Here is a 10,583-nt window from a genome sequence, read left to right on the forward strand (position 1 = left end):
AAAAAAAAAAAAAACCTCAAAAAACAGTAGATTCACATAAAGCCTCTAAGCTGACAGAAAAATGTTCAAGATGCTTCTTTGCAGGGGGGTGCAGCGGAATGCCCCAAGATGGTGGTTGTTCACCCTGGAGGACAGTCACTGCTCTAAGCCATGCTTCTATCTGAACATTCTCTTTGGGAGGGTCCAGGCAGAATGCCTTCTCCTGGGTGAGACTTTCAAGTAATAGAGCATGGGGGCTGGAGAGATGACTCAGTGGTTAAGAACACTGGCTGCTCTTCCAGAGGACCTGGGTTTGATTCCCAGCACCCACATTGTGGCTCATAACCATCTGTAACTCCAGTTCCAGGGGATCTGTCGCCCTCTTCTGGCCTCTGAGGGTATCTGTGCTCACGTGAACATCCCCACACACATTTATGTAATTAAAACTAAGATAGATAAATCTTTTCTTAAAAAACAACCATTTACCAATATACCATATATTGCTTCTGAATCACCAGGAGAACCAGAACGTCCATGGGAGCAGTCTTCCATTTGTAAGAGTTTGTCCAAGAGCCCACAGGACATGCTGGAAAAGGGACAAGAAACTAGCGTTCCCTTGGTCAGCAATGGTGGTACCCTACAGCCATTCTCCAGCCAGGGCTCTGAGCTAGACTGGGGTCGCATGCCAGTTTAACAGCTGTGACCTCAGAGTACATCTGTGGAGTACCTGCCCCAGGGATTCAGTAAGTTCATAGCAAAATGTTAAAAATTGCCGAGGACATACTAAGCCCATGGGTGGGATTTGCTATTGTTTGTGCAGGACTCTTTCTCCGTGATATCTTTAGGAAATCACAGTAGTCCTACATAGGTCAGAGTCATCATCTGGATAAATCTCCATAAACTGAGCACACAGCCACACAGCATCATACGTACCCTGGGGTCCTGCTGTAGACCCATGTTTGCCCTGTCTACCAATAGAATCCCATGCTGGATGCCCTTCTGTGCCTGGCTGCTTTCACGCACCATTCTGTTTACAAGATTACCCTTGTCATCCCTGACTTCCTGTGTCTCTCCTTGCTGCGTGAGAATCCCCTGCATGAACTTTCTCCTTTTTACTGGACGCACAGCCCTTTGACGAGATCTGCGGGCAGTGGGTATTGCCTCGTGCGACTGTCTGCTGGCACATGGTGTTGCCCATGATCTCGTGGTCTTTTGGGACAGTTGTTTCCTCCTCCTGATTGTGAATTGGCACAACCTCTATAGGAGAAAATTTAGGAATCTCAAAATTACAAGCACACCAGCCCTGTGGCCCAGCAAGTCTCATCCTAGGAGTTAATTCTACTTGGATGAGATTATACCCCAGGGCTGTTTATAACATAAGCAAAGGATGATTCCCTACTTTATGTGTATGGGTGTTTGGCCTGAACATATGTTTGTGTACTGGGTGTGTGCCTGCTGGCCTCCGAGGCCAGAAGAGGGCATTGGATCTCCTGGAACTGGAGTTATAGATAGTTTCGAACCACACATGGGTGTTGAAAACCCAGCCTGGGTTCACTGTAAGAGCAGCAAGTGTTCCTAACCACTGATCCATCTCCTCACCTCTCTCATAAGCAAAAGATGAGAAGAGGTGGCGTCAACTTAGTTTGAAAAAATTCAGGGGGAGGGAATGAGAGGAGAGGGAGGGAGAGGAAACTGCAGTCAGGATATAAAATAAATAAATTAATCAATAAAAAAATCCAGGCCAGGCGGTGATAGCACGCACACCTTTAATCCCAGCACTTAGGAGGCAGAGGCAGGCGGATTTATGAATTCAAGGCCAGCCTGGTCTACAGAGTGAGTGTCAGGACAGGCTCCAAAGCTACACAGAGGAACCTTATCTAAAAAAACAAAATAAAACAAAAAATCCATCAGTAGCTGAGCAGTGGTGGTGCACATCTTTGATCCCAGCACTTAGGAGGCAGAGGCAGGCAGGCTGATCTCTGAATTAGATCGAGGCCAGCCTGGTCTACACAGTGAGTTCCAGGACAGCCAGGTCTGTGTAGAGAGACCCCTTGTCAAAAAGTAAAATGAAAATAATTTTTTTAAGAAGCCATCAAAGGGCCTACAAGTTAGCTGCCACGCCTTACAGCCTGGGCTAACCCCTAGGACCCACAGGGTCCAAGCTGCCTGTCCTCTGACCCCACACAGGGACTGTGGTACCCATGTGTGCACATGTGTGCTTGTATATAAATATATACACACAAAAAATAAATAGAAATTTAAGGGATCTATCAATAACAATTGGTTAAAGTATAGTACATTAATTCATGAAACTGTGCAGCGGGAAAGGAAGAGGAGGGAAGCCCTGCATGTGTCCTTTGTTTGCTTGCTTCTTTGTTAAGACAGGGTTTCTCTGTAGCCCTGGCTGTCCTGGAACTCATTATGTAGACCAGGCTGGCCTCGAACTCACAATCTGCCTGCTTCTGCCTCCAGAGTGCAGCCACCTCTGGGCTTCTCAAGGTGTGTTATAAAAACCTCCAGAGTAAGCTGTTGACTGAACAGAAGTGGTGGAGAGGCCCGGATGTGGCGCTCCGTAGTGGAGGATTTGCCTGGAATCCACAGGGCTCTCCCTGGATTCCACCCCCACGATGGGGGAAATGAATCCACAAAGATCTGTGAGCTAAGTTCCACTTGTGGGAAAGCTGCCTTCGAGGCCGATGACAGGGCTTGAGAGCACTGGCTGCTCTTCTAGGGAAGGCTGTTTGATTTCTATCGCCTACGAGTCTAATTCTGTTCCCTAACTCCACAGGGGTGCACAGGCTTTACCCCGGTTCAAGGTATATACTCCTAGCATATGTACTTTTTAGTAAATTGTATTTCACAATAGAAAAGAATGAAACTCCCAGCTGTCCCCTGCAGGCTTCCGTAGCCATGGTCCCAGCCGGTTGGAAGACCCCCAGGTAGACTCGCTTCACTCTGCTCCTCTTGACAGAGTGGACTGAAGTAGAGCCTGGGCTCCTCTGTCTGACCTGGTGTCAGGCTGACTTGCCTGGCAAGGAATCCAGGCGCCGTTGCCCTGTCCACGGCCTTTGTCCACAGCTGCCGCTTCTCCTCTTTCCACTCCATTGTTGACCAAGGGGGTCAGGACCCTCTGCCTCCTGCATTATTGATGCTGCTGCCTAAGAGGGGAGACTCCAGACAGATTGAGCCCATAACCCGGCTGGAGCAGACAGTGTCCAGCCACCGAGACCTCAGGGCAGTTAGATCAAAAAGCAAAAGGAGCAAGGAAGGCAGTCATGGGCGGAAGCAAGGGCAAAGCGCCCCAGCGCAGGGCTCTACCCGGGAGGCCAGCCTCAGCGGAGCAGGAGTCAGGGTCTGCCAGCGCTGACGGCGCCCCCAGCCACAGTCGCAGACCTGCCCGCGGCAAAGCCCACAGGACCAGGCCCGCTAAGGAGCCCGATGCCACCTCTGGAGGCCGCAGGAAGCCCATCGAAGAGGAGAGCCACCGCTGCAGAAATGCAGGGCCTGGTACATCACTGGAGACCCAGGAGAGGGAGGACAGCTCGCAGCCTCGGGGCCACAGGTCCACAGGGAGCCGTGAGCCTAGGCACAGTCGTGGGGAGCTCCCCGAGGAACAGAGACACCTCGGAGAAGAAGAGTGGATGCTCAAGCGTGGCCGCCGCAGGAAAGGAAAGGAGCGGGGACCTTCAGCTCTGCGAGGCGGTGGAGAGACTCCTGGCAGGGATGGGGACACGTCGGGCGGCGATGGTGGCAGCTCGTGCCTGGACAGTGAACACCACGAGGCCCTGGACAGTGGTGGGGCCTCGGAGCGGCCAATCAAGACCGAGCCTTCTGACAAGAGCACAGAAGGTGCCCTTATCAGAAGACGGGAATCAATGGACAACAACCATCAGGGCAATGATGGACAGGCCTTGGAGCTCTCTAGCAGGGAAGGGCCGTTGGGGACAGGGTCTCAGGGAACGAGTGATGATTCCCGGACAGATACAGATTCAAGTCCGGGGTGGCCCGGGCACAGATGTCGCCCGCAGAAGACCCCAGGAACCTCAAGCCGCATCCCTGAGTCCCAGGAGACAGAGCTGAGCAGGGAAGCCGCAGCCTCCAGCTCCCTCGAAAGCAGCTGTGCAAGCGCCCCCAGGGGTTCTCAGGGTCCTCGGGACTTCAAAGAGAACGCAGACACCAGTGACGTCGAGGCCCAGCCAAAGGCTGAGCTGCAGGACACTGAGCCTGAGACAGAGGAGCCCCCTAGGGCTCAGCGCCTCCAGGTCGGAGAGGTGACGGGGAAGGTGCAAGTGGTTGTGAGCGAGAGAGACACGGGAGCCAGAGAAGGAGCAGGTGCAGGGGACCGACGATCCCGGGACCCGGCGCCGCTGGCTGCACTCGTGGTGCTCCGCAAGCTGCGCGCGAGGGCCCCGACTGGCGAGTCTCCCCAGCTCGCGGGTGGCCTCCACGTGGGCCTCAAGGCACGGCTGCAGCGTGTGGCTCGGGCCCTGGGTTTCCTGCGCTGGCTGCGACTGCGGCTGGAGCAACGTCGGGGTGACGAGCGCAGGGCGAGCCCGCGGGAGCAGGAGGAGCGCAGCCGCGAGAGGGCGCTCGAGGCGCGGGGCAGGGCGCCTGGGCTACCGCGCTGGCGGGCCATAAGCCTGGCCTGCCGGGCGGTGCTCCGACGACCGTCGCGGGCGCCCCCTGGCGGCAGTCTGAGTCCTCAGCAGGCGCTGACTAGCTCAGGCTCAGCCGGTGCTTCCGTCGTCGAGGATGCAGCTTCAGATCCAAAGTTCGCGGTGGTCTTTCCCCGGGTCCACAGTGCGGAGAAGGAGTCGTGCAGCAGCACCTCAGGAGCATCCACGGACGCCCCCACTGGGGAAGGCCACGTTTCGTCTCCTGCAGGGCCTACAGAATGCAGGGAGGAGCAAGGGGCTAGTGAAGAAGGAGTTGTCAGGTCCGGCCAGGCTCCCTCCTTTGCTCCGTCTTCCCCCAGTGGGACCCCACCGGATGAGAACCAGAGCGAAGCAGAGCCAGAGACCTTGGAAGTGGAGACTCGGGTGCACTGGGCACAGGGCACTACTCCCTGCGTAGACCCTGAGCTTGGGTCTGATTCTCTGCTGCCTCAACTTACCTTGGAGACTCGCCTAAGGCATAACAGCCCCGGCAGGTCCCCAAGGGAGCGGTGGGAGCCAGAGGATGACGCTGAGGCAGCACTGGAAAGGGACCTGGAGCTGAGCCTCCGGAAGGACCTAGAGATGCTACACTTCCCGGGTGCTAAGGCCACGAGTCTCTCAGAGGGCCTGGAAGATATTGAGGACCTCGCTCGGCTGCGGTGAGGGGCACAACGTCAAATCGACCTCTTCTGGCTAATAATGCCTCGTACTCCATCCTGCCCTTGAACCTTTGAAAATCGTGTGCACTTGATTACTGAGTCAACAAGGGACTTTTACCTCATAGAAAGACAGATTCTGGGTGAAAGGTGCCCCTTCCAAAGCTCCAACATACCCCAGCTTACTACGGATTGAACCTAGGGTCCCGTGCATTTGGTCCTGATCTATATAACCCCACCCTTTTTTTTTAATTTCATTTTACATTCCAACCACAATTCTCTGCCATCCCTCCTCCTCTTAGTGTCTTGCTGCTCACCACCCCCACCCACCCCACCCCTCATGCTCCCGCCCTGTTTATCTTTGTTAAAGACTCACCAAACTGTCCAGGCAGGAGTTCAACTTTTGATGCTCTGGCCACTGGGACAGGCAAGGGACTTCCTTTCCAGGCTGGCCCAGAGACCACCTCTCTTGGTCAGCAGCCCCCCACCACCACCCCCAGGGAATGGATAGCAACTGAAGCCCCCGGCTGGATGTTTGCACAGGTCCCCTAAAGCTAAGTAGCAGAGCTAGCCCAGGAGTGAGTCCCAGCAACTTACCCCTGGCCCTGCTGTCCCCACAGGCTGGTGTGTGACAGCTCTGTGCTACTCTGCCTTAAGAAGAGGTTCCACCTGGGCCGCATCTATGTAAGGGGACCCCAGAGAAGGGACACGGCTGAAGTCCCTTTCCTCTGTGAGCAGGAAGTCCCTGGTGTCCCTGGGGCTTCTTTTCATCCCTTGACTGAGCGTAAAATCAGCTCTACCTGGGGTCCCAGAAGACATGCATGAGAGACTGGTCTAGGGTGCATCAGAGTCCCCCATTTGTATCCCCTCTTTCCTGCTTCTGCTTTCTTTACCAGACTTTTGGGGGGCCCCTCCTGCTTGCACTGAACCCCCACCAGCCACTGCCTCTCTTCTCACCTGAGGTCTCAACCAGCTACCATCCCAGGAAGGCCCCGAACACCACACCGTACGTAACTTTGCCCCTGGGCTTAACTCCCCGTTTGTACATCTTACTGAGTGAGTTCCAGGGGCTGTGGGCACATCGCCTGTTCCTCGGAGCCCAGACAACCCTCTCTGGTGCCTTCTCATCCCTCTGCTGTCCTCCCACCCCTGCCAGGCACATCTTCGCTGTTGGGGCAGCAGCCTATAGCCTGTCTCAGAGCCCTGGACAGGACCCCTGCATCCTGCTGGGGTGAGTCATGACCGCCTTGCCTGCCGGAACCCACACACCCTCCTAACTATGCACTGCTGGGCACCACTTCAGGACCACATCCTGGGGCCTGTCCTGAGGCCGCCCTGAGTGACCTTGTGCAGCACTTCTCTTCCCCCTGTCGCTTCTCCGTGGAGTCACTTCCGTTCCGCTCTTCCAGGCTGAGTGGGGTGATCCTACGTGCTCCCTTCCATCCTTAGCTCCTCCCCTCCTTCAGGGGCTACAGTGGCTCTGGGAAGACAGAAGCTGCCAAGAGGATTGTGGAGTTTCTAAGCAGCCTGGGGCAGAAGCAGACGGAGTTGGGAGGGGCTCAGGTGAGGTCTGGCTGGAAGCTACAGGTCAGCTGTCAGGCCATTCCTCCAAGCCTGGCTTCTCATGGGTCAGCCCCAAGATTTCCCTGATGCAGGGGAGCAGGGTTGGGTCTTTTTAACTTATTTATTGTTTTTGGTGGTGGTGGTAGCTTTTTGGTTTGTTTCTTTGCCTTTGGTTTTTTTCAAGATATGGTTTCTCTGTGTAGCCCTGGCTGACCTGGACCTCGATCTCTAGACCAGGCTGGCATCGAACTCAGAGTTTCGCCTGCTTCTACCCTACTGAGTGCTGGAATTAAAGACATGAGCCACCATGCCTGACTTTTTTTTTTTTTAAATAGGGTCTCAGGTAGCCCAGGATGGCCTCGAATTTCCTAGGTAGCTGAGAATGACCTTGAACTTCTGAGTCTCCTGCCTGCACCTCTTGAGTGCTAGGGTTAAGGGTGTGCACCCAGCACCCAGTTTTCTATGGGGCTGGGACCGAGCCCGAGCCTTGTGAATGTCAGAGTGCTCTACAAGTTGAACTACACCCTCAGCTCTTTTAATTTAAGGCGGGGGGGAGCAGATTCTGATAGGACTGACCCCACATAGGCCCACACAGCCAGCGGTATCAAGAACCCTCAGTAGTAGGTACTATGGCCATTTTAGGTACCCATGAGTGTTCTAACCCTCGTACAGCTGGAGGATATACTGCCCGTGCTCAGCAGCTTTGGCCATGCCAAGACCATCCTCAATGCCAATGCCAGCCGCTTTGGCCAGGAGTTCTGCCTCTGCCTGCAGCAGTGAGTGACGGAGGCCCAGTGGGCACAGTGACACCTGCCATGGGTTATTCCTCTTGGGCGCTGGGATACTGCCTTTGGCCTCAGCCCCTGGAAAGTGCCCCTGGGCGTGCCTACCCTGTCTTTTACCCACAGGGGAGTCACGGTAGGCGCCTCTGTGTTCCACTATCTGCTTGAGACCTCCAGAGTGGTGTTTCAGGTAAGGACCTGCCTGCCTCCTGCCCACTCTTCCCCAGTTCTGAAAGTTGGAAGGCAGAGGAGCCACAGCCCCCAAGTCCTGCCCCACCCCCAAGCCAGTTTCTCTCCCCAAGGCCCAGGCTGAACGAAGCTTCCATGTTTTTTATGAGCTGCTGGCAGGGTTGGACGCCGAGGATCGTGAGAAGCTCTCTCTGCAGGGACCTGAGGCCTACTACTACCTCAATCAGGTCGGGCCGAGGCTCTCATGGATGTGCACCCAGGGTTCTCAGGATGTTGTGGGGTTCCCAGGAGCTGCCCCACCACAAGCCTGCTGTGCTCTGCAGGGCCGAGCCTGCAGGCTCCAGGACAAAGAGGATGCTCAGGACTTCAAAGGGCTGCTGAAGGCCCTGCGGGTGCTGGGCTTGTGTGCAGAGGAGCTGACTGAAGTCTGGGCTGTGCTGGCCACCATCCTGCACCTGGGAAACATCTGCTTCTCTTCCTCAGAGGTGGGCTCCCCTGTGATGGGACCGGTGAGCACACAGGATGGGCAGTGGTGGGCGGTTTGCGCAATCAGAGCAGTGACGATGCCAAGTCACTGTGTGTGGAAAATCATAGAACTCTGGGCTACTTCTGGAAGCAGGCAGATCCCTATGGTTTAAACAAAAAAAGTGAGCCCAGGCCCTTCTGCACTCCTCGGCTCTCACCCTTAGGAACCCCTGGAGTCAACCAAGAAGCCATTGCCTGGTGATGTCAATGAAGATCCCTTGACACTTTGTAAAACAAACTTGACGCCGGGCGGTGGTGGCGCACGCCTTTAATCCCAGCACTCGGGAGGCAGAGGCAGGCGGATCTCTGTGAGTTCGAGACCAGCCTGGTCTACAGAGCTAGTTCCAGGACAGGCTCCAAAGCCACAGAGAAACCCTGTCTTGAAAAACCAAAAAAAAAAAAAAAAAAAAGAAACTTGATACTCATGTCAACGCTGTGTCCTAAGGGGTATTGTTTTCCCTCTAGTGACAAGGCAGCAGAGGGTCAGAAAGAGACAGTCCATGCTCCCACTGAGGCCTTCAGCCCCAGAGTCTGGCTCACTGCAGTCCAGAGCCTCCTATGCTATTGGTCCTTTCTTTATTTTGAGACAGAGTTTTACTCTGTAGCCCAGGCTGGCATCAAATGTATAGAGATCCACCTGCCTCGGCCTCCCAAGTGCTGAGATTAACAGTGTGCACCACCACAGATAGCTGCTGTTGGCTCTTGGAGGAACGGGCAGCTGGCTGGGTAAAGCAAGGCTATGCCATCACACAAGCAAAGCTCTTTCTGTCCCCCTCTGTCCAGCGGGAGTCCCAAGAGGTGGCTGCTGTGTCCAGCTGGGCTGAGATTCACTTGGCAGCCCGGCTCCTACAGGTGCCACCTGAGTGCCTAGAAGGGGCCGTCACCAAGAGGGTCATGGTGAGCCCCAAGGGTGCTGGGAAGGTGGGAGGAGCAACCGGAAGCACCTGTGGGTATGATCCTAACTTCCTGAGCATTTCTCTGGTCTCCAGGACACGCCCTATGGCCGGGTCTCCAGATCTCTGCCGGTGGAAAGTGCTATCGATGCCAGGTAACCTCAGGGACCAGAGACCTGGCTAGGTGCAGCGCTCTGCTGGGCAAGGCTCACTTATGGTATCTGCAGGGATGCCCTAGCCAAGACCCTGTACTCAAGGCTCTTCAGCTGGCTTCTGAAGCAGATCAATGTGCGGCTGGCTCCACCAAGGGAAGCAGCCGGTGTGGTCACCATCACTGTCATGGATGTCTATGGTTTTGAGGTCACCCTTTGGAAGGGGGAGGGGCAGGGGGCAGGAGTGTGGAGAGCTGGAGGGACTGATAGACAGTTGAGGCAGGTCTAAGGTAGCGCACAGGCTGCACTTGTCCCCTGTGATTGTTGGTCACAGTCTCAGCTCCGGGGCACCACTCCTGCTAGAGCCCTGGACTCCGGAGAGAAGGGAAGGGCAGCCCCACTTGCCCGGCCCCCACCTCCTACGCAGCAGATCCTCCTTCACTTGACCCAGGCACTGCGGGTGAACGGCTTGGAGCAGCTGTGCAGCAACCTGGCCAGCGAGCGCCTGCAGCTCTTCTCCAGCCAGAAGCTGCTGGCCCAGGAGGAGGTAGGGAGCTGGGCACAGACGTGGCAGGTGATGGAGCACACTGCTCAGCACAGAGGCCAAAGCAGTGCATGGAAAATCCCTTTCTATAGTGGGTGGGAAGGGTCCATCCTTCTTAACCTCTGTTTACATATGTAAGAGGAGGGGGATCTCGGTGACCTCTCTCTGCCCCCACAAAGGTGGGCTTCTAGTTATCAAATACTGGTTGTTTCCAGGAGGAATGCCAGCGGGAGATGCTGAGCTGGGTGCCCATAACCCAGCCTCTGAGGGAGTCCTGCCTGGACCTCCTGGTGGGCCAGCCCCACAGCCTTCTGAACATACTGGATGCCCAGACATGGCTATCGCAGGTACCTCAGCCATCAGTGATGCTTAGCGTCAGGGATAAGGAATGGGGGCCCTAAGCAGCCAGGATGAAAACAGCAGGGCATCCTGGGAGACAAGTTATAGGGGCCAGAGACCCAGCCTTCCTTCACAGCCCAGGGAAGACACATTCAAGAGGGAAAACCCTGGGCTCCCACCAAGTGTTTTTTAAAAAAAAAACAAAAAACTTTTAATTTTAAGTGTATGAATATTTTGGTTTTTGTTTGTTTTTTCAAGACAGGGTTTCTCTGTATAGTCTTGGCTGTCCTGGAACTCATTCTGTAG

At 55.2% G+C, this 10,583-nt stretch overlaps 1 protein-coding gene across 1 annotated transcript in view; it reads left to right on the plus strand.

The window, feature by feature from the left end:
- The first annotated feature begins 3,254 nt into the window (after positions 1-3,254).
- Myo15b (myosin XVB) overlaps positions 3,255-10,583 on the plus strand; it is a 34,155-nt gene continuing 26,826 nt past the window's right edge. The window contains 13 exon segments of the mRNA XM_013347587.1: positions 3,255-5,293; positions 5,911-5,974; positions 6,187-6,296; positions 6,447-6,521; positions 6,757-6,853; positions 7,526-7,629; positions 7,762-7,825; positions 8,148-8,309; positions 9,133-9,246; positions 9,339-9,397; positions 9,470-9,602; positions 9,846-9,941; positions 10,154-10,285. Of these exon segments, the coding sequence (XP_013203041.1) occupies positions 3,255-5,293; positions 5,911-5,974; positions 6,187-6,296; positions 6,447-6,521; positions 6,757-6,853; positions 7,526-7,629; positions 7,762-7,825; positions 8,148-8,309; positions 9,133-9,246; positions 9,339-9,397; positions 9,470-9,602; positions 9,846-9,941; positions 10,154-10,285 (3,249 nt within the window).

This window comes from Microtus ochrogaster, chromosome 7 (genome assembly GCF_000317375.1).
Source record: "Microtus ochrogaster isolate Prairie Vole_2 chromosome 7, MicOch1.0, whole genome shotgun sequence".
NCBI classification, from domain to species: Eukaryota; Metazoa; Chordata; class Mammalia; order Rodentia; family Cricetidae; genus Microtus; species Microtus ochrogaster.